The sequence below is a fragment of the Lampetra fluviatilis genome, chromosome 3 (assembly GCF_964198595.1).
Source record: "Lampetra fluviatilis chromosome 3, kcLamFluv1.1, whole genome shotgun sequence".
NCBI lineage: Eukaryota > Metazoa > Chordata > Hyperoartia > Petromyzontiformes > Petromyzontidae > Lampetra > Lampetra fluviatilis.
Window position 1 is genome coordinate 27938338 of NC_136277.1, and position 23279 is coordinate 27961616.

Sequence of the window (23279 nt, forward strand, 5' to 3'; positions counted from 1 at the left end):
CACCACATTACAGTAATTTATTTACTTCTACATATATTGTAACGCTGACAAGTCCACACAATACTTAACCAAGGGGACACTTTAAAGAGAAACTGAACTTTTAGCGCCTCTTTGGCATAGCTTGTGTTGCGCCCGAAACGTCGTGATTTAATTTAGTTATTTTCACTTTTTTATTTTATTTTTATTTTCACCGACGTGACTTTACCGAAAGAATCAAGAGTCCTTGCAGTCACGAAAACTTCAAATCTATAAATAGCCAGAGCCGTCAGCCAATCAGGCACCGACTTAGCGCGAGGCTCTTTGTAAACCACACCCCTTTATGCTAATGACAAGCCCAATCAACCAATGGGCTGCCGAAGCTGTGATCCCGCCTTTTTTTAGGTCACGCCCATTACGTTTCTTCGGTTCCGCGGCGTGTTGCGTACGTACAGTGACCTCACGGCGAGGTTTGTGCAGTTTTATCTTCCCGCAAGCGACGTTAAAGATCTTCGTGGAAACTAAAGTGATGCTTGTGAACCTTTGTCGTTATTCTGCCGTTGTCGTTCGGCGAGCGGCATTTAAATAGGTCGCCGGGGTCAATGCTGCTACTCGCTGCGGTGCGGGTCACTGTGCTTGCGCGATGGGTAGCGCTGAACGAGTCGTATTTGTTGACATTGTTTAAGGGACCGTCCATAAATGACGTTACGCGATTTTGGACGATTTTTGACCTCCCTCCCCCCTCGTCATACGGCGTCACAAAAGTCAGACCCCCCCCCCCCTCAAATGTGACGTCACAAAGCTCTGCCCCCCCCCCCAAAACCATACTGTATTTGCATTTTGAAAATAAACATGCTTTAAATCGCTTTAAACTATTGTCATTGTAGTGCGTATCTAATGTGGCGCTGCACTTTCATGTTGTAGGAGAAAACATTAAAAAGTTTATTTAATTAAGTTGAACGTGCTGTCTATATTTCAAGTTGCGCATTTTGATGTGACGTCACATTTCTCACCCCCCCCCTCGTCACACATCGTCACAAATGTCTGACCCCCCCCCCCCCTCTAGGTGCGTGACGTCATTTATGGACGGCCCCTAAGTAAAAAAAAAGTTTCGGTTTGTGAAGGTGGGCCCGGCCTCTCACCCCCTCGGGGGCGCCGATAACATTCGTTGCACTTTGTGGAAATTCAACAGCGGTCTGACCTGGTAACCGTCATAGGAATGTGGAATTTCCACAATTGGGTCAGGGGTCGGCCACCAGAAATTAGCAGCCGCTCAAGCGGTCACCCTCTATGTTGTATTTTACTGTGTCCCGGCTTTACATACTCGCGTTCTATTCCCGGCTACGGATAATATCTGTGGCGAGTGATATTTGAACCCGTCCTGAACCCCTCCCCATTCACTTATCTGCACTGACCAGCGTGGTGAAGTATGGTCAAACAAACCCCCCGTGACTGATACGGCGTGGGGAGACCATCTAGCAGAGGGTTGACCACAGGCTGTACACACATTATATTTCATTGTCATGCACATTCATGAATGAAACGCTTTAACCACACCAACACGTTTTAACCTGACCCCCAGAATGTATGAGAGTTTTGATGTGGATTTTAGATTGTTTCTCAAATGAATCCAGCTCACACTGTGCAGATGTCCATCAATCGCCTATGATCAAATTCCAGTACCCTCAATGTATCTAACCTTGTCGGATCTCAGAAAGCAATTGGGGTTGGAAGATGAGAAACTGTGGAGGGGAAACTGGGAATTGTAGGTGTTTGCATGAGCTGCCAAATAGCCAAGAACCAGCAGTATAACTGAGCTATTGGATCAATATGTGCAGATATGTGAGTGTGAACCCCTTGTATTGGTTGTGTTTTTTGGGTTCTACTTCATGCTAGATGAAGCCAAATGCTGGTGAATAGAATTGGCCGAGCATTCTAATGCAGGATCCTGCTGAGGAAAGTATTGAGACCCAGGCATTTCCTGGGTAAATAAAGGGTATTAATGGAGCAGTGGTGAACTGCTATGTGTGCTGCACTGTAAACCTAATCTGATTTGAATGTCAGCCATGGTTTACATCAGTGCTGAGTAATATCAAGACTGATTCTGGTCCTCGCTCAAGTAACCAAACCTGCACTGACCATCGTGGTGAAATATAGTCAAACAACCCCGATAACTGACAGTAAACAGGTCTTCAGCGCAGTCAGCTGATAATTTAATGTAATTTACATACACTATCTCAGTGGTACGCGTATTTTTTTCTAAAAAATCTGAGATAGTTACGTGTGGCCCTCTGGTACAGTTGACATGCATTGACCCAATGTATATGACCCTCTGTCACTCGCAGGGCTATCTGTGAGTTAGGATGAAGTTGCTTGCCAGGAGCTGGTCAACAAGCAAGCGTAGACCCCGGGCTTCCCAGGTGCTCACAGCTCATCTCCTGCAGCGAAACCTCCCATATTGGACCTCCTATTTTGTCAAGGTGTGTAAGCTCAGACCTTCCAGCGGTAATGCTAGATCATCGTCATAAGTGATATTCTCTCAACTGGTGGATGAAGGCCTCTCTCCATGCCCAGTCGTGTGACGCAACAATCTATCTTATTCATGCACATAAGCTGATTCAAAGCTCCATCTTCACGTGTTTGGACGTGTCCTTCGACTGCCAGTTATTCTCAATCACTGGCCATTGTCCTAGCAACGTGTCCTGCTCAAGCCCAGTTACTTCCTTAACAGTCAATATGATATCTTAACTTGCGTACGTTCCCAAATCTGTTTCTTTTCGTGTCTGTGTAATTCCAAGTAAGGACCTCACCGTGCTTCTATGTACACTTCTTAGCTTCTCTTCCATTTTCTTTGCCAGTGTCCGTTTTTCTGATCAATATGTTATAGCAGATCATGCGCATAGATTTAAACAGATTTAAACTTTAATCATTCAGCACATTGGTATGTTCTTTTTCATGATTAAATACAGTTTTCCAAAAGCACTCCAACCCGCTCTCATCTTTTTGTGGTTATCACAACCTCAAATTAGCTCCACGCACCTCTGATTAGTACTGTTGGCTACTTACAGTGAGACATAAGTTCAACATACGTTAAGTACATACATTGTATTGTTTGTATTTGTATTTGATTCCGATCTCCCTTCAGTAATTGAGCTAAATATACGTATTTTGGTTTGTTTTCCACTTGTGCCCCTCCAATATATCTTTGTTTAGGAAAATTTGTGTACATGACTTTTGTTTTACTCATGTTCCGTGCAACTTTGTAGCATTCTTTCCTTGGGTCTTCAATCAATTTTTTAAAATTAATTTCCATTTGTTTTGTTGTCATAATTAAATATGACATCAGATGAGATAGTTATTATTTTACATTATACGTTTATTCCTTTATCTGTCAGATCTAATTTTTGAGCAGAACGTGTAATGTTTCTGACATTAACTTTGGCAAGAATGTATCTACTTGCTTGATGCTTATTTGGATGTTTATTCAGTTGTTGCGTGCACATCTCAGTGAAGCAATTTTACCCTTGTAAATTAATTTCCGTTATCATTTGTCGCCTCATCAATTATATATAAAATGTTCATGCAGATCATTGGGAACAGAATAAAATACAATTCACAAGCTAACCAAGCAAGTGAGCAAACCACATTTTTTTTAAGTTTAGATTTTTCTCGACCATTGACTGCATGCAAACGTATCACTCAGGCTATGAAAAAGACAAATTAAGTTCACGTACCATTATGAATAGACTTTGTAGACTATGAAAAGGCATTTTACTTTGTGGACATTGATGCAGTTGGGTGAGCTCTTATACTTTGAAGTTGGACTGTGGAATTGTGACTTGATCTTTCTTGGAGGAGTGGAGCCTGCATGTCAGATCAGCGTGATTCTTCATTGTCACGCTGTGCAATGAGAGATGGTCGCTCGTGGCCTCTTTGTCATTTCAGTACAGCGATGTGCAGAACGATCAGTTTTCGCTGTCTCATTTCAACTGGGGAGTGGATGGAGCAAACTATCATGTGCTGAGGACCGGGTGCTTCCCCTTCATCAAGTACCACTGCTCGCGGAGACCCTGGGAGGACTTGACGCTTGAAAACCGCATCTTCACAGCTCTCAAACTCATCAACCTAGGTTCGATGATAACAACATTAATATGATTACTCTAAAATATATATTTTAAAACAATGCACGGTCATTATCGTCATCATAATCGACCATGATGTTGATACCACATATTCTGAGTTGAACAGCAATCTCAGAATGCATAATAAGTGTATTTTTAAATTGGTTTTGTGGGTCAGAATTAATATCCAAACACCATGCTTATCTTCAATGAAACAAATTGGGGATGAGGGTCGTGGTTGTGAACTGAACATTTACCCAAATTAAGATCCACCAAAAAATGTATTTGAGTAGAAATAAAGTTGCAAACAAGTCACATTCGTCAGTAACACTGCCCTGTAAGAGAACTAATGATACAATCGGCCGACTTTTTAGGTAATGGTCCTCTTCAGATCCTTGGAGGTTTTGATCAAGGGCCGAACACGTGAGCCTGTTATATATTATCCTGTTATAAGGCCGTGTTAATGATGAATGTGGTGAGTTTATTTGATTTCTGATAGCGCTCTACTGCCAATACAGTCCTTTTGGGTTTTTTTGTTTTGTTTAATAGAGGTGAATTTTTTGGCTAGCCATGGAAAGCAAGCATCTAGTGAAGTCAGGTGCGCAGCAACCGAGTAAATGGTTGCAAGCAGACAAACAAAAGTACCGCTGTGTTAGGAAGTCGCATTAGTGGTTGTCCTATGGAAAGACTAACCACTATCAAAGGAACGTGACATTTCTACCACATGTGCAATTGGATGGGAAACCACTTCAACTTTTTTTTTTTACATGAGAAAACCCCACCGTGTTCTTGAATGTCGTGATCCTCACAAGGCCCTGCAGAAATATCTGTCTATCCCAGGGTAGAATAGAAGATGTCGATATCGTGGCATTACACTCGGTAAATGTGAATTCCCTCGGGTGACATACAAACGGAGTAGCGCGGCGTGGATTTGTGGTAGCAGGTGGTGGATGTGGCCTCATGAGGCCAATGTGGCTTCTGAAAGAATGATGATCATGACCGGCGATAGGAGGTAAACTTACTGCCGTGATCCAGTAGGACACAGTTGAAAGGTTAATTGTTAAGGTCTAGTGCCCTGTGTTCGGTAGCTCTTCCGATCAATGGGCGTCGGCCACTCGACCTGATTTACAGCTGCGGAATCGATGTTGTTAAATAGTTAAAGTAGGTGACAATGCAAGAAACTGCAGTAATTCTTGACCGTGCTTAATAGCCGACGGAAAACCCGATACTGCAAACTGCGCAGGACTTCAATTGTGCGGTCTCGGAGATTGTCGCGAGTATCGTGTAGCACGTTAAAAAAAAACACTTTGCCCTTAATTTAGTTTAGCAGGCAATTGTATTTTACCCCACCTTAATTATTAACAAACTGTCACATCATCAGCCACGATCAGTCCACTGCTGGATGGAGGCATGCTCAAGCCGTCACAATGCAATAATTCACCTAGTACCTGCCATATACTGTGTATTTAATATTTCATTGGATTGTAATGATGCATTAAGTCATCATTTAACATTGATTGTTATATTCAGGGTGCATGTGTCAAATCGTTCGCGTGAGGCTCGATTATTGTTCATAAAAAATTACATGCAAATTCTATTCTCATGTTACCTTTAAGCTAAGGAAGTGAACAAAACATAAACGAGACAGATGTAAATGTGAAACAATATCTATGACATGGTAAGAACGATCGACTCTTGAATCGAATTGTGATCCAGAATCCTGACAAGTCAGTGGGAGTGAATCATTACACAATTTGCATTTAATGTGCTAACATTTCATAAAATGGCTATTTTCAAAGTGGAAAATACATTGTAGCATGTCCTTTAATAAATTTGCCTCCACAATCCATGCAACTCTATTAGAATAATTTAAAGTCAGTGTCCTAATGATTTAATTTCGTTTGTTTCCCCCCCCCTAGGGATTCCGACGCTGGCGTACGGCATGGGCGCTTTGTTTTTGCCAAAGGTCACAGAGGTTGTGACCACGGAACAGGGCCCTGTCACCATCTACTTTCTCTACAAGGAGCAGGAGGGGGCCGTGAACTGAATTGAGGTGGCATGAGGGGTAACTGCAAAGTGGAGAAACCACCCTGTCTATGCAAGGCAATCATTAATGCACCTGAGCACAGATGACTGGGAATGACTCTTAGGCCTTTGATCATGAAAGAGGATTAAACAGAGATCAGTTTTCATGAGGGCGGAGCTGTGGTCTGTGCCAATGCAAGCTGTTTGCACTTTTGACTCGATTCGTGCAGCGTATGTAGTCTTGCTGCCGACTGTCGTCACTTTGTAAAACAAACAACGCACGCGCGTGTTTCTTTTAACCCGAATTATCCCTTGGTGTAGTCTTCGTAAGATTTAACGGCAAAGTTTAATGGAACAATTAGGGCAGAAATAATAACCTCTTCAATGAATTTTGGATTCATTGTGAATTGCAATCCCTTTTCCACAATACAAAAAGCTCCTCTGCGGCATCGCGTAAAAAAAACTTACCCTGGTTGCAGATCATTGTGGAGAAGAAAAAAAACCCAAGGCGGTAACAACATAATTGCTCACACTGCCCACCTTTGCTAATCAATCGTTGTCCCCTTTGATTAAAGCTCTTGTTGATGAAACAAACAATGGGGAGCGGTGACAGCTGCCGAGAGGTCAATTGGGCTGGAGCACGCGTCTGGAGGAGGAGATGATCGCTGGGGGAGCCACCCCTGGCCATCGCGAGCGGCGCTAACGACCTACCCGCCATCGATCGTGTTAATTTCTTCGCAGCGCGGGTGTTAATTGCGTCGTCGATTTCACGCCAGCCCCCACCGCCGTTGCGCTGTAATTTAGTGAAAGTGATTACTCGTGAACCCGGTGCCGGGCATCGATCCCTTTCCGCGACATCGTTTGGCCGCCCCTCTTCCCGGCTCTGGGAAGGCTTCATCAGTCCCAACCGGGACGCGGGATGGAGGTGATGGTGGTGAAAAGTGATCGCCGAAGGCCACTAATGAGACAACCCGGCATTGGCTGATTTAGGTGGCAATCGTTTGATTTATGCGGCGATCGTTTGGCTGTGGGGAGAGACAGATCATTGCCAATGAGGCTGGCTAACAGCAGTTTTTGGTTTTATTGGTTGAATTTATTTAATACTTGCTTGTACCTACAAAACAAGTGACATGTGCTTAAAAGTGATTTTTAAATGAAGCCAAAATCAGATACCAATTATTTTTGCGAGTCAGCAAGCAAAGGAATTGCCAAATACAACAAGACCGACACAGCTGACGATGTGGCGGCAATTCGGAGCTAGAGTGGAAAAGTGCTCCAAGTTTGGAGCTGGATTGACAGGTGGATGTGATGTATGTGGATAAGTATTCTTTTTTTATTTTAGTTTTTATATTTTATTGTTTAATTCCTTTTTTTTTAAAGCGTGTTGTTTTGTTATTGTATTGTGAATTGGACTTCCAATTGTTCCCCAAGATTGACCCCCTGTTCAGGCCGCTGACAACATATTTTGCTAATTCTATTTATCAACACTAGTAATTGTTTCACGATATGACTAAATGTCAAATTGAAGGTTTCAGGCTCTAAATTTAAAATGTTTGACAAAATGTGCAGGGCAGTGTGGATGAGGGTTGGAAAGATGTGCATTATTAATTGATTGCGAATATGGCATTTATTTTTTTGTATCTTAAATATTACATTCAAAACTCGAAACCGCTAACAGTCCAGGCTAAAGTGCAGTTTCACCGCTGATTCTGTCCCTTCGTTATATTGCACCCTATATTGAATTTCATGCCCGTGGAAAGTTATTACATCCACACTGTAAAACTCATAAGGTAATCGAGTTGTTAGGGGTGTAGTGGGGAGGGAAATTTGGTTGATGGAAAGTGTAATATAAAAATGACATGTCACAAAAGTGGCTCGTGAAAACAACCCAGCGTCTTCTTGTTTGAAATTTACAAGAAAGCGTAATGGGTGCAAACGGACCTCCGGGGTACAGTGCTGATGGAACCATAATTACAAGCTCATTTTTTTTGTGTTCCATGTTTCCTAGTAAATAAATAAATGAGCCTCAAGAAAATGTCCGCAGAGCGAGCGGGAGCCTCATTGCTATGCGCAATTTGTCTCGTTTATTTGTTGCTTGCTGAAAATATGCTTGATTTAATTTACATAAGCGGTCGTAATTAAAGCGTCGTACGTGAACACGTTGCGTCCTCTTAGCTTTAATTGTACGCTGTTAATTGTTATTTGATTCATATTTAAAAACAATTTTGCTGGGGTGTGGTGCTTTTAATAAATGTATCATTTAGATACGGTACTTTAAAATACGTTTACCACAGTATTTAGTTTTATACGGTGTCCAATGGCAAATACGGAATCACGACGTGAGTGGCAAACATTGATACTGGGACATTATCAAGACGGTGAACATAACATTTATGTTTTGAATATGATTAAAGTAAACACCTGACATTACCGATGTAATCTTTATTATTATTAATAGTACCATAATATTTATGTAGGAAAGTCTGACTGAGTTTCAATACTTTTTCAGCGAGGTCCAACATGGGATGTTTGATCAATTCTCTAATGGATATTTTTTTCTACGTAAGCCATTGGATTTCATAGAAAAACACCCAAACACGTATTAGTAGGGGATGACAAAAATATCCACTAATGAGTTACGACCAAATCCCCCAGGATGTGCCCAACTCGGAAGCTGAGCAGGGTTGAGTCTGAATCGGGCTTCGGTGGGCAACATCAAGTTGCAATAGGCTGCTGTGGTGCCGCGTGGTGGACAGCAGAGGGCAGTGAAGCAAAGGTCATTGGACTGCTCTCCGCTCTCTGCCTTCGCCAACCCGTTCTGACTGGCGAGGTGGAATATGGTCAAATAACCCACATGGCATGGGGAGGCCATAACCCAGCGGTGGGTTGACAAATGGCTGTAAATGTAAATAGGTCAACAAACCATCTCGGGCGCCTTAGGCACCTCTGCCTACAGGAATGGTATCACACATGATGTCTATTGAGATAGTCTAGATTCAAGACCTAATGCGACTAAAAAACAATTTTTTTTAATTATTAATTGTTGGTAATTTCAAACTTGTAGTTTGGGGTAAAGCACGGCCCACAAATGGTCTATTCTACTGGTATTAAGAAATGGCAGAACATGGATTGCAAACTAATTTACATCATCTAAACATTTACAATTACTGATAATTGCCAGGCATTTTATCATGCTCATGTTAAATTACTTCTCATAATGGACTCATTATGCTATTACTAATGACCACTTATTATAAATGAGTATATAATGTTTACAGATTAGACGTTCGCTTCCGAACAAACGTGCCGAAGCACATTTGTCCTTGTAGCGCCTGGAAAAGGTCCTTATTTAACTTTTTAATAATAGTGACGTTTTTAAGTGCACTGTGCTTAATTCTTACTGCAGTGGTATTTAATGCGATACTATAACGAGATGCGATGGCCTGAAGGAATTTCACAGATTCTCAACTCTTTTCCGTGACTTGTGTTCTAACGGTGGATTGATCTCGCTACCGAGCCAGTTTCCTTTGAGTTGACAGTTAAATTCCCTTCTAGATTTGAAGCTTTTGTGACTGCAGGGATTCATACTCTTAGGTTTTTTTCGGTAAAGTCACGTAGGTAAACAATTCATAATCAACGTTTTTGGGTTTAGATCGCGTTATTTATAAATGTGTCGTAACCCTCCACTACCCGACACGGCCAATCAGTAAAAATGTGTCACGTTGACAAAAGACAAATAGTTCACTGCTTTAGCCCACCGGTGTGTTGAAGCCACAACATTTATAATTTGAGTACGACGTTTCGCTGGTAATTGCATCCAGCATCATCGGGCAATTCGCCAGAATGGTGAGGCTCTGCTGTGTCTCCCGTTCTTATATACTGCAGGGATTCATACAACAATGATAAAATATAATAATAAATCACGACGTTTCGGAGGCAACACAAGTCTCCGTCTTCAGGTGGGACCGTCACAGCTAAATTTAGCATCCGAAACGTCGTGATTTATTATTATTTTATTTTACCGAAAAAACCCTAAGAGTATAGTTAAATTCCCACTATCCATTCAGCATTTTCTTATATGGGCAATGTTGCTGTAAAAGCGGGCATGAAAGAGTACAAGATCTCTTTCATTAGCTGGCCACTATGATGTGCCAAGTGTCGTATAACTGATCCTGAATTTGGAGATTACCATGTATAAAAGAGTCGTATATTTCGCAATACTGAGAAATTGTCTTCTCAGTTTTATTGGAGTTATTTTTTCATAACATTTTTTGTAAAGTTATAAATACACTCCTGTTATCGCAACGTTTGGCAAGACTAGATTTCAGAAAAAAAATCATACCACGTGTTCATTTAAAAAAAAAATTATGACACCATGAAACACGTCGTAGTTTATAGCAAATACAAAAAACACCCCATATACAATTCTATACGCTCCAACTACTTCAGGTTACTATATTTCTTTAATTTGTAATTTTACCCCCAGTAGATCGCAAAGCCTTGCACGGGCAATTCCCCAGCGTCCCACCAAAATCACGTGACATCGGAAGAGGGAGTTCTCCGCTGTAATTATCTTTTCCCCCCCATCAATTCATTACGCATTTGTGTGGTCTCGGTTATTAATTAAGCACGCTGATTAACTTGAGTAAAGAAACGGCGTTGATTATCACCACCCGTCCCTGTGCGTTTCGTCATTGGATGGTGGAGTGGTGGAGACGTGGGGAGGAGGAGTGATGCTTTTCCCCTATTGGGAATCCCTGTCATATTAAGCATATGCAGGCAGTGACAACGAAGGCCGAAAGCAACGAAGGAGGGAGTGGAGGTGTAACCCAATTGAAGGCCGGCCAATTTGATCAGAAGGTTTCCAAAAACGTAAAGATGTAATCATGCAAACACAATGGGGCCCAGACAGCTAACCATACTGGAAATTAAATATTTCCAAGGACACATGCACGTTGGAAAGTGTTACCTATTCCGTGCTTTTGCATGATTTATCAACAATAAAAAAAAGTTTGTCATGGCTTTTGTTGTCCACATTTCTTTCCACGTTTGTTGAAGGCTTTAAATGTCAGTAATTTGTCGCTGCTGTATATGCAATTGCACTCTTATATGCATGGCTATGGTTTTGTTTTTCCCTGCGCTTATAATTTAAACCTCCGTGCCTTTGTTCTTGTATATTGTTTTTATTGTAGTAATGCCACATTTTCTCTCTCAATAAGGATCTTACCTGTGTTACACATAATAATAATAATTTACAGCTGTTTGTCAATCTCCATGCTGGATGAGTAGAAGGCCATGGGGGATGTTTTAACCATAGCTCATCACTCGAGTCGGTGTGGCCAATGTGGGACTGACAAAGGGTGACAATTATTATTTTACAATTCCTATTACTCGATAAAAAATGGACATCAATAGAGATAATGAATCTTAATATAAGCAAGAGGGAATGAATCTCAATTTGACTCTCAACTGGGCGAAAGGACATCAGTTTCAATACCGCTCTCACGTGGGTTAAAGGTTATACTAGTTAAATATTGATAGAGCAATTAATTATACCACTGCGTCGGGTTTTCACGCTTGTGCCGTATAGATCTCTGATGCGTTTTTTTGCGGCAGTAAGCGTGTTGTTTGGCATGGTGCCTGACGTTTCGCGAAATGTGCTGGGAACTTCTTTAGAAATTGAATTGAGCAGTTACACTTCCTCTGTTGTATAGCGTCGCGGGCTGAAACGTTGCACGTCATACCGAACAATACGCGCTACAACCCCAAGACACATCGAAGAGCAACGAATTACGTAACACATTCTTTATTGATAAAGGACATCATAAATCCCAATATGATTGTCACATGTTACATAAAGGTAATCTACTAGATAAAGGTCTGCATCTGTGAGTGGAAATGTAAATTCTGGCCTGACTCGGATCAAGGTAAAATATAATAAAAATTCTGTCATTGATAATAGGTTTTTCCCCTTTTTCCTGGCAACAAAACAGGTGTTAAGATGTTAAAACACCAAACTGAAACCTTTTACAAGGAATCATGTCTAAATTACTCTTTGGTTCTTTCAGTAAAGTCACGTAAGTATAAAATAAAATGAATTAAATCACGACGTTCCGAGCGCAACACAAGCGCCCGTCATCAGGCGGGACAACCACAGCAATAAACAATTGCTGCAGCCCAAAGACAATGCACTATCAGAGTAATATCTTTGGGCTGTACGCCTTTTGGCATCCTCTGGTCTAACACCGTTTGAAACGAGGCTCAAAAGAAAGCTGTCTCTGGTGTGGACCAATCAGTTTCAAAGACAATGCATATGTAGTAACGCTCACGACTCGTTCACACCGGAGTTGGAGGCACACTTGTTTATTTAACACCACACGTTGTGACATACACACTGAGGGGGTATCGGCCCCCTCACCCGTCTATCTGAGGACACACCTCTAGGCTAACCCTAGCCTGCCTCTGAGTCCTCCTCTAATGGGCTAGGGGAGGCTATCTTGGCCCGACACTGGTCAGTCGGGCCCGGTACCCAGAGTCCAGACCAGCACTGGCTCTGGCTCTGGTACCACGCCACTGGCTCGAGCCTGCGCGGTCCTGATAAGGACGGCGTGCCAGGGGGAGACCAGGGCTCTATCTAGGACGTCTTCCGTCTCCTCTTCTTAGCTAACACAACACTCCCGAGCCCCTCGATACATTCCCCTTTTATACCCAACCCCTCCCTGAGGGGTGGGGCCCCGGGGGATCATAATGACCGAATCGACCCCCCAGGGTGTCTGGCGCGGACGTCGCAGAGGGCACCTGCTCGTGCACACATGTAGCCCCGCCTACTGTGTTTGTTTACCATAGGCTGCCATGCATAACGGGCTCTCTCTCTAACACCCCTACATCACTCCCCCCCGCATAGCATGCAGCCGTCCCGGCTGCCAACATACAAAAATTTGACAATAAAGGTGCCTTCACCCCCTGACCGCGCGTGTGCCTCACTATTTTTGAACAATAACAGGAACCAGAACAAGAACGCAACAGCAAGATGAGAAAACAACCCGTCGCACCCCCCCCCGAATAAATACGAATTCCGTAAAAAAAACAGCCTATATACAATCAGCAGGGAACCCACCACGCACACACAACACACGGTGAAGCCAACATATGTACATCCGAGGAGTGGGGAACACACCACCCACACAACATCCAATGAACACAACAGCTATGTACACATTTTCCGGCCTCACAACAGTTTGCGCATTTTAGCGCGCGTCCTTGCAGCGGGCCCCTCACATGGGGTAACCGCGTGTGGCGGACCATCAGGTGGCAATTGTCCGTCTTGGGGTGAGCATTCATCCGACTCCGCGTGACCCTCGGTATCCGCAGGAGGGGTGATTGGGCGTGAGCCCGTCACTCCTGATGCACCTGAAGGTGGCACAGCCGGCAAGGCATTAGGTGAGAGCGACGGAGACGGACCCAGCGAGTCGGCCGACCCCCCACATGCTTGGCCACGCGCGTGTGAAGTGTGATTGTGTACCGCAGAGAAGGGTTTTAACCTAGAGGGGTGCACGAACCATCGCCGCTTCCCCCACTTGATGCGCACGCACTGCGGTCGTAACACCTCCACCACTTCCACAGGGCCCCGCCACGGCCGCACCAGTTTAGAGGAGGTTGCCAGTGGCACCTGGGGGCAGTGCAGCCATGCCTTGTCCCCCGGCTTCCACTGCAGCATGTGCGCTCGACTCAATCTGAGGCGCTCATTCGCCTTCTGACAGAGGTCAGAGTTTTGCATTGCAGCATCCCGTGCCTCGGTCAATTTGTCCAGATTAAATTTAACGTGGTCAGCCAGATTAGTTTTTCCCTGCGGCACGGGGATCTGCAACTGGGCACGAACAGGCGGGTCTGGTTCTCGGCCGTACATGAGGTAAAAGGGAGAAAACCCCGTAGCTGCATGGGGTGCCATCCGGTACGCCGCCAAGACCCCCTGAATTTGTAGGTCCCAATCCGTTTGCGAGTCCGAAACTTGTTGTGATAACATGGACGTGATGGTGCGATGCAACCGTTCGACCATCCCGTCAGTTTGTGGGTGATATGGGGAGGTCCGAATTTTCTTTGTGCCCAGGAGATCACAGACTTGTCTGAGTAGTTTACCGGAAAAATTTCTGCCCTGGTCGGTCAGCAGCCTCTCCGGAGCACCTTTGTCCAGGACATAACCCTGAACAAAGGCCTCCACGATGGCTGCTGCCGACTGGTTGGCCAGAGGCCAGGCCATAGGCCAGCGTGTAAAATACTCGACACCAGTCAACAAATATCTATTCCCCCTGGGGGTGGCGGGGAATGGTCCCAAAATGTCCAGAGCGACCAGCTCGTTTATCCTGGACACTTTGATCGATTGCAAGGGCGGGTTAGACTCCCGTGCCGGCGGTTTGCGTTGTGCACATCGAGGGCATGATCCCAACAAATCCCCAACATCCCTCGTCATGCCAGGCCAATAAAAATCAAGTTGCAGCAAGGCGAGAGTCTTTTGGGTCCCCAGGTGTAGGAGGCGCTCATGAGCGGCCCATACCACCCTGCCCCGCAACCCAGTAGGGACCACCAGCCGATGTCGACGCGACTTCCCGTCCCAATGCATCAGCAGGCCTTGGCACATTTCCCATGCGTCGGAACCACCTCTTTTTCCCCCCGCCGCACCGCCAACGCGACGTCGCCACCCGAGGAGGGACACATCCTCCATCTGGAGGCGCCCCCAGTCAATGACGGGCAACCCCAACAGGGAATCTTTGCCCTGTTGTTCGATCGAATTAGTAACTACTGTATCGTCGTCGTTGGCGGCCGCCAAGACAGGAACCGATGTGTCCCCTGGAGGTCTGCAACGTCCAGACCCCAGGAGGCATGCACACTCGGAGGTGGTTGGCAAGCGCGACAGAGCGTCCGCGTTGGTGTGGCGAACGCCCTTACGGTATGTGGTTTGGAAATCGTAATCCTGGAGGACCTCCAACCATCGGGACAATTGTCCCGATGGCTGTTGAACCCTCAGGGCGTACTGCAGTGCCGCATGATCTGTGCGGACGGTGAAATGCCGACCGTACAGATATGGGCGATACTGTTGGATGAAATGGACAATTGCCAACAGTTCCCTACGGGTGACACAATATCGTTGCTCCGCTGGAGACAACACCCGACTGCCGTACGCAACCACACGTTCCACGCCGTCAACCACCTGGGAGAGCACGCCCCCAATACCCGTGTTGCTCGCATCGGTGTCGAGCAAGAATGGTTTTGAAAAATCAGGGTAAATCAGGGGAGGAGCGTTTACCAAAGCGTCCCGAAGGGAGCAAAAAGCAGCTTCCTCCTCCTGACCCCAGCAGAACCGAACCCCTTTTGATGTTAAAGCGTGTAGGGGTTTTGCTATAGTCGCAAAATTAGCGACGAAGCGTCTATAATACGACGCAAACCCAATAAAACTCCTAACCTCTCCCACTGAGGTGGGAGTCGGCCAGGAGCTTACACACTGCGTTTTGGCGGGATCGGTAGAAATACCTGAGCGTCCCACGATGTGCCCCAAATAACGCACCGACTCGCGTAACAAATGGCATTTTTGGGGCTTAAATTTCAAATTAGCAGCCCGCATCTTTAGGAAAACCGCCCGCAACCTCTGGAGATGTTCATCAAAAGTTTTGCCAAAGACAATAACGTCATCCAAATAAATCAGGCACGACTCCCATTGCAATCCAGCCAAAACCAATTCCATCAACCGCTGGAAAGTTGCCGGCGCTGAGTGTAAGCCCATCGGCAACCGGTTGAATTGAAACAGGCCGTGCGGAGTACGGAAAGCAGTTTTAGGCTTTGAATCATCGTCCAGAGGAAGCTGCCAGAATCCCGAAAGTAAGTCCAATGTGGAGAAGAATCGCGCTCCCGCCAAGGCGTCAAGCGATTCGTCCATCCGTGGGAGCGGGTATGCGTCGGCAACCGTAATTTTGTTAAGGCGCCGAAAGTCAACGCAAAACCGCAACGAACCGTCCTGCTTCTTAACCAGGACGATCGGCGCTCCCCAAGGGCTGTTGGAGGGAGAAATGATGTCGGCGGCTAGCATGTCATCAACAGCCGATTTGACATGGTCCTTTTCGGCGGGACTCAACCGAAAAGGATTCTGGCGTATTGGCGCGCTGTCACCCGTATCAATATGGTGACGCAGCAGATTAGTGCAGCCCAAATCGTATTTATCCCGACTGAAAACGTCGGAAAATTCCCTTAGTAGTGTCTTAAGACGTTGACGCTCTAAATTTGACAGGTCCGTCGATCCCGCACAAAGCGCCTCGAGCCACCCTTCATCGCTGTCCGAATGTGGTCGCGGTGCAGGGACAGCGCCGACATGACTCGCGACGGGTTCCTCACAGGGCACCGGCGTTGCGTGAGCAAGCACGGTCCCCTGTGGGACCACCACCGTCTGCGAGCCCACATTGAGGACCGCGATGAAGGGTTCTCCTTCCCCTCTCACTATGGTCTGGGCCGGGAGTAAATCAGGTCCACTGACCCCGGCCCTAGACGGTCCCAACAGAACCCCTTGAGCCCCAATGCCCTTAGCGAAGGGCCGCCGAAGTTTCAAGGGAATCAACATTTGCGCCCCCGGAGGAACGCGCACCGTTCTATCTACGAACGCCGGCACCGTCGCGAACGCCGTCCGGCTCGTAGCGGGGGATGGCAGAAACGCCATGCGTCGGCCCGATGGGAGCTCAATGCATCCCTGGTCGATTAATATCCTAATCGGCATTTTGGCCAGGAAGTCCGTCCCCAGCAGGCACGGAACCGCCAGCGAGGAGGAAACAAAAATCGGCCCAGACAATTTAATATCCCCGACACAAATTTGGGCACGAATTTGTCCGATGATGCCAAGTGAACCCCCGTTAGCAGCAAAGAATGGCACGTTAACAGGCATCAAAGGACGGCTTTGGGCAGGGAGAATGTTATAAATCAACTCCGAAATAATGGTCGCCGATGCTCCTGTATCGACCAGGATGCGCACCTCGACCCCATCGATGTGGCCCACAACGGCCGACGACCCTGACGACGCGGCTACAACCCGATGGGCCAACACGGACCACTGGCTGGGTTCAATCTGAGTACCCAGAGCGGTGCGTGTTGGTGCCATGGTACGCGATATTGGCCCCCCCTTCGCTGCGGTGTTTGAGTGTGTGACGGGCGTGTGCGTGGGCCAAGCATGAGGGGTGCCGCGACTCGCCGGATTATGATGGTGGAGCTTGTGACGAGGGCCAGCGTCCCGTTGAGGTGTCGTCCTGCGCTGCCCAGGAGAGCGGCACCCCGAGGCGACGTGGCCCCGGATGCCGCAGTTGTAACAGCGTGGAAGCGCTGGTGACGACGATGGATGTTGTAGACGGCTTGAACCGGCCCGGTCCTCCCGTACTCCCGCTCCATGCTGCCGTTGATGGTCGATGGCGCAAACCTCTTCCGCCGGGAGGGTGGCTGCAGCGACGGCACGCCCGCTCGCCGCCTTGCTGGCCTTCCGTCGTTGAGAGGACAGGTTTGCGTGGAGAAGACGGGCCGCTTGGAGGGAGCACATCTCTGCATCGTCCTGTGCGACAATGACGATGTCTAAGTCGTCCGCCAGCAAAAGTATCTTCTCTGTCACCATGGCGTCGACACCCTCGTCATCCATTCGTGGAAAGGCCTCCTTCGCCAGTGCCAGGAGGCTTGTGCGGTACGCCAGGGGCGACTCCTTCGTCCCTCGCTGGCGATCGTAAAAGAGTTGGCGACAGTCCGATGGTGGACCATATACCGCCGACAGCACCTGCATCGCCTTCCGCAGCGTGGAGCGCCTCTCCTTCGAAGCCGATGTTAGAGTGGCGAGGGCGTCGCTGTCGAGAAGTGCTGGCAGCGCGCGGAGAGCCTCGGCGTCTGTCCACTGTGCCATCTCCTGGTGAGCGAGGAAGCGCCGCTGGAAGCCGCCCCAGTCGCCATCCTCGCCCACAAATTCCTTGAGTGGAGGTAGCCGCTGATGTAAGGCAGCAGCTGCAGAGGAAGAACGCACTCCCTCGTCCGCCTCACTCAAGTCAGCGTCGGCACGAACCAGCGATGGCATCGCCGGTCGCACCCGTGGTGACGTTCCGCCCGTTGGTGGTGACGCGGCAGGTACTGTACTCCCGCCGTTGGACGCGATGCTTAGAGCGGCCACGCCCTCAACAGCAGCTGCGGCGATGGCGGGAGTTTCAAAATGTTGCTCCGTGGAAATGGCGGGAAGGCGCTGTGATCGTCGGCTGCCGTTGCCCCGTGGCGGTCCCGCAGCCCCCAGCTGCGTGATGGTGTCGAGCATGGCGGCTGCGGCGTACAGCAGCTCGGTCAGCTTCGCGTGCGCCTCCCTCAGCCCCTCCATCGACGGCTCCCCTTCCTCCAGCTGCTGTGGCGTGGATGCGCCCAGCCCCGGCTGGTCGATGGCATCTTCAGCCGTCTCGGGCCCTCCGACTGCAGTGGTGTCTTCTGCCTCTGGTACCCCGACTCGAGTCGTCCGGCGTGTATCCATGTTCGTACTTTGTTTCACTTCTGACGCCAGATGTAGTAACGCTCACGACTCGTTCACACCGGAGTTGGAGGCACACTTGTTTATTTAACACCACACGTTGTGACATACACACTGAGGGGGTATCGGCCCCCTCACCCGTCTATCTGAGGACACACCTCTAGGCTAACCCTAGCCTGCCTCTGAGTCCTCCTCTAATGGGCTAGGGGAGGCTATCTTGGCCCGACACTGGTCAGTCGGGCCCGGTACCCAGAGTCCAGACCAGCACTGGCTCTGGCTCTGGTACCACGCCACTGGCTCGAGCCTGCGCGGTCCTGATAAGGACGGCGTGCCAGGGGGAGACCAGGGCTCTATCTAGGACGTCTTCCGTCTCCTCTTCTTAGCTAACACAACACTCCCGAGCCCCTCGATACATTCCCCTTTTATACCCAACCCCTCCCTGAGGGGTGGGGCCCCGGGGGATCATAATGACCGAATCGACCCCCCAGGGTGTCTGGCGCGGACGTCGCAGAGGGCACCTGCTCGTGCACACATGTAGCCCCGCCTACTGTGTTTGTTTACCATAGGCTGCCATGCATAACGGGCTCTCTCTCTAACACCCCTACACATATATTATCAGAGTGTTTTTTTTTGCATTCTGACCACATTGTGGTTAATGCAGACATGATTCCTTGTAAAAGGTTTCAGTTTGGTGTTTTAACAACTTAACACCTGTTTTGTTGCCAGAAAAAAGGGGGAAAACCTATTATCATATTTTGGTACTGGCAAAGGAGGTCCCATGATGGAGAATCCTGTCAATCTTAACATGGTTTCCACACGCGTCACATGAAGGCCATCTGCTAAATAAAGGACATCATCAGTAGGAATTTACCCAATCTGGCTCTCACGAGACTTAAATATGCATTGGTGTAACTTTGCCTTGGAGGAGTATACAAATAAATGACCACCAAGTTTTTCTGGTTTTATTTACAACAAATAAGTCATTGCAATTTCAGACTAGCCTCAATGTGTATGGATGCTCAAATAATTACTACTAATGTCTAACATGTTCTGTGATGACTCAGCGCACCAAAATTAGAAATGGTGTTGTTATCAGGTTGAAAATATTCCCTGCCAGTACCTGGTTAGTGCAGCTGAGATGCTCACAGTCATCGGTAAATATCGTTTGGGGGCCGTTTCGAAGTCAAAGTGATCAAGCGAAAGTGATATCTTGCTCAAATGGTCAACGAAGCCGTGCTCATCTGCTGTTCACAACCATCAAACCAGTTTTAGAAATTCTGCATTCCTATGGCAGGTGCCATTATATTCATAGGACAACCACTGTTGACTTCCCTGCAAAGTGACACTCATTTTATCGGCCCCAGACGGACGATAAGCTGGGTCAACCCCCAACCAGGATTTCAACTCGCAACCTTTTCATTGCCAGCAGCTCGGTTTGTTTTTTTACCGTTGAACCACCTAACCACGTGCTTATGGGCTGAATGGAATAACGTCGCGGACTGTCGATGGCCCAAGGGTCGTCGGTTTTTGATCCCTGGTATGAAAGAATTTAACACATTTGTCAATAACAGTGCAATGCCCCGATCCGCAAACACGACACGCTCCGCTACGCCTGACGCGCTTATCTGGGCTTGACCACGTGGATGTGAAATTGTAGCCGTCGCTCTACATCTCCATCAGCCATACAAAAAGAAAAAGGGAAAAAGTATAGGCACACGTGCTATGAAAAAGGGCCACTGCCCGAAACGTTGCCTATTTCGTTTGGGGAAATTTCCCATCTGTATCGCACATTCAGGTTAAAGACACATTGACGGCTCAGAAAATTAAGTGGCCTTGCGCAAGACACGTTAATGGAGGCGACGTTTCGGACAATGGCGCATGTGCTCTGAAGAAGAACCCTTGCCTGAAACGTCGCCTTATCGTAACCGTATCCTTTTAAAGCCACGGTGCTATTGACGAATGCGTTGATTTGTATTCTCCTCGTTACTTGTGCTCGTGCACGGCTTGGAACATTAACGCAGTGTCGCCAAAGAAATTACTCGATCAGGACATCGCCCGCTACTGGCAGACCAATGCCCCCCAGGTCACTCTCGCCAACGTCGACGTATCATCTCGGCTAAGGGGCCGTCCATAAATAACGTCACGCACCTGGGGGGGGGGGGGGGTGTCAGACATTTGTGACGATGTGTGACGAGGGCGGGGGGGGGTTTAAAAATGTGACGTCACATCAAAATGCGCAACTTTATAAATAAATATAGACAACACGTTCTACTTAATTAGATAGACTTTTAAATAAATGTTTTCTCCTACAACATCAAAGTGCAGCGCCACATTAAATACAATGAAAATAGTTTAAAGCGATTTTAAGCATTTGGGGGGGGGGCAGAGCTTTGTGACGTCATATTTGAGGGGGGGGTCTGACTTTTTGTGACGCCGTGTGACGAGAGGGGGGTAAAAAATTCGTCCAAAATCGCGTGACGTCATTTATGGACGACCCCTAAACCACGCGCGCACACGATGCAAAGTTGGAACTTATTGTGAAGGCTTTAAAGCTTTCGCGACTGCATGAATTCATATTATTTGGGTCTTTCGGGAAAGTCACGTAGAACAGATAAAAATTAACAAAAAAAACTACGACGTTTCGATCGCAGAGACCCAAATAATTATTGTGAAAGAACCAAAGAGTAATTCCTGTAGTCACGAAAGCTCCAAATGAATTATAGATTTGAAGCTTTCGTGACTGCAACGATTCATACTCTTAGTTTTTTCGGTAAAGTCACGGAGGTAAAAAATGAAATTAAAATTTATGAAAATTAAATAATAAAATCACGAAGTTTCGGAGGCAACACAAGTCTCCGTCATCAGGTGGGACCGTCACAGTCAGATTTTCTGCATCACTTGATGATTTATTTTATTTTATTTTTTAAATTCTAATTTCATTTTTTACCTACGTGACTTTACCGAAAGAACTAAGAGTATGCTCCAAATTAAGTTTATTGTGAAGGGTTACAATTGAGGGTGAGCTCCGGGTAGAGGGGGCGGGGTGGAAGAGGGAAGGGGGAGGGGCACGGGCACGTGGCCCCGCCCACAGGAGGGAACCCGGAAGTGGCACGCACGTGTTAGCGCGCACCGCCCCCATCATCATCATCACCACCGCCGCCGCCACTGTCGAAAAATCGTGAGCGCCGGGCAGAATGAGCCCTCGCTCCTGCCGACAGCCATGGACGAACGCACGCTCGTAATTCGCATAAAGACGCCGGATGGAAACGACGTCGATTGGAGCGTCGACCCCATTCCGCAGCTCTATTTCAGAGACGTGCTGGTGAGAGACGGCGCCGCCGCGAACGAGTGCTCACTTCGACCCCGACCGCCCCTCACCCCCCCCCCCCGTGGGCAGGGGGCCCACCACCGCCCTTCGTCTGGCTTCGGTCGCTAGGCGAGCGCGCTGTTCTCGAGCCAGGCCTCTCGAGAGTTATCGCGCGAGTTTTGTTTTGTTTTTACGAGAGACGCGAGTTGAGAAGACGACGTTGAGGATTGAGTTCTGCGCGGTGGTCAAGCGACCGCGTGCTTCGCTTGCTTTGACAGCTCTTTAAAGTGGCCACCGGGGCCCATTGAGAAGCTTGAGTTTCGTTGTTTTGAGACGGGGGGGGGGCCCGGGTTACAAAGCAGTGCAGCAGTAGTGAGCGTAAACAAACAATCTGAACATCCAAACATGATAGCAATGCGAACGTGAAACAACAAAGGGGCCGTCCATAAATGACGTCAAGCACCTGGGGGGGAGGGGGGGTCAGACATTTGTGACGATGTGTGACGAGGGGGGGAGGGGGGGGGTTGAGAAATGTGACGTCACATCAAAATGCGCAACTTTAAATAAATATAGACAACACGTTCATCTTATTTAAATAGACTTTTTAATAAATTCTTTCTCCTACAACATCAGAGTGCAGCGGCACATTAAATACGCACTACAATGACAATAATTTAAAGCGATTTTTATTTTATTTTGGGGGGGGGGGGCAGAGCTTTGTGACATCATTTTTGAGGGGGGGTCTGACTTTTTGTGACGCCGTGTGACGAGGGGGGGGAGGGGGATGCCAAAAATCGGCCAAAAATCGCGTGACGTCATTTATTTACTACACAGAATTTAGTCAACACTGTCGGCAATTAACAATAATGTTTGCACAAACATACAACACTAAACAATTTTAGAGAGACGCATGTTTTGCTGCGAAGTGGCGGTGTAGTTAAACAGGCAATGCCGTGAGTAAGCTGCTTACGAAATGTGAGCGTTCTTGTGCTCGCTTCATAATAATGTTACTAATCATCGTTTCGCCTGTCGTCTTTGCACGAGATAACCGTTCGACAACTCCTGCATTGACCAAAAACTTTTCCAACAAAAATCTAAACGGCTGCGGTTGAGATGGCCCCATAGGTTGCAACGTGGAGAAATGTGGACCAATTTCACCTGATTTTAATTGGCTGTTCATTCTAGCGGATTGCAGCAAAGCTGCCTTTTGTTCCCTTCGTGTCCAAAAATACATTCGAAATTGAGTCTCAATACGCATTTTCAAGAGCGTGCGAGTCATCGAGGTCGCATGCCTATAACGCGAACGTCTGTGCGTTTGCCTGTTTATTATGTG

At 47.2% G+C, this 23279-nt stretch overlaps 2 protein-coding genes across 2 annotated transcripts in view; both read left to right on the forward strand.

Annotated features, from left to right (window-relative positions):
• The first annotated feature begins 366 nt into the window (after positions 1 to 366).
• C3H15orf61 (chromosome 3 C15orf61 homolog) lies at positions 367 to 8726 on the forward strand. Its single transcript, XM_078879594.1, has 4 exons — positions 367 to 446; positions 2322 to 2456; positions 3922 to 4105; positions 6017 to 8726. The coding sequence occupies exons 2-4, from the start codon at positions 2340 to 2342 to the stop codon at positions 6142 to 6144; spliced, it is 429 nt and encodes a 142-aa protein (XP_078735720.1). The 5' UTR covers positions 367 to 446; positions 2322 to 2339; the 3' UTR covers positions 6145 to 8726.
• A 13012-nt stretch (positions 8727 to 21738) lies between these two features.
• Positions 21739 to 23279, forward strand: part of MAP2K5 (mitogen-activated protein kinase kinase 5) — a 122566-nt gene continuing 121025 nt past the window's right edge. Inside the window, exon 1 of the mRNA XM_078885992.1 lies at positions 21739 to 21961. Within this exon, the coding sequence (XP_078742118.1) occupies positions 21860 to 21961 (102 nt within the window). The 5' untranslated portion in view covers positions 21739 to 21859. The remainder of the gene's footprint in view (positions 21962 to 23279) is intronic.

Bases quoted from the DNA above. Each gene is read 5' to 3' on its own strand.
- C3H15orf61 (XM_078879594.1), top strand. From the start codon at position 2,340: ATGAAGTTGCTTGCCAGGAGCTGGTCAACAAGCAAGCGTAGACCCCGG. The intron at 2,457-3,921 runs GTGTGTAAGCTC...TTGTCATTTCAG, and splicing joins GGACCTCCTATTTTGTCAAG to TACAGCGATGTGCAGAACGA. The intron at 4,106-6,016 runs GTTCGATGATAA...CCCCCCCCCTAG, and splicing joins TCTCAAACTCATCAACCTAG to GGATTCCGACGCTGGCGTAC.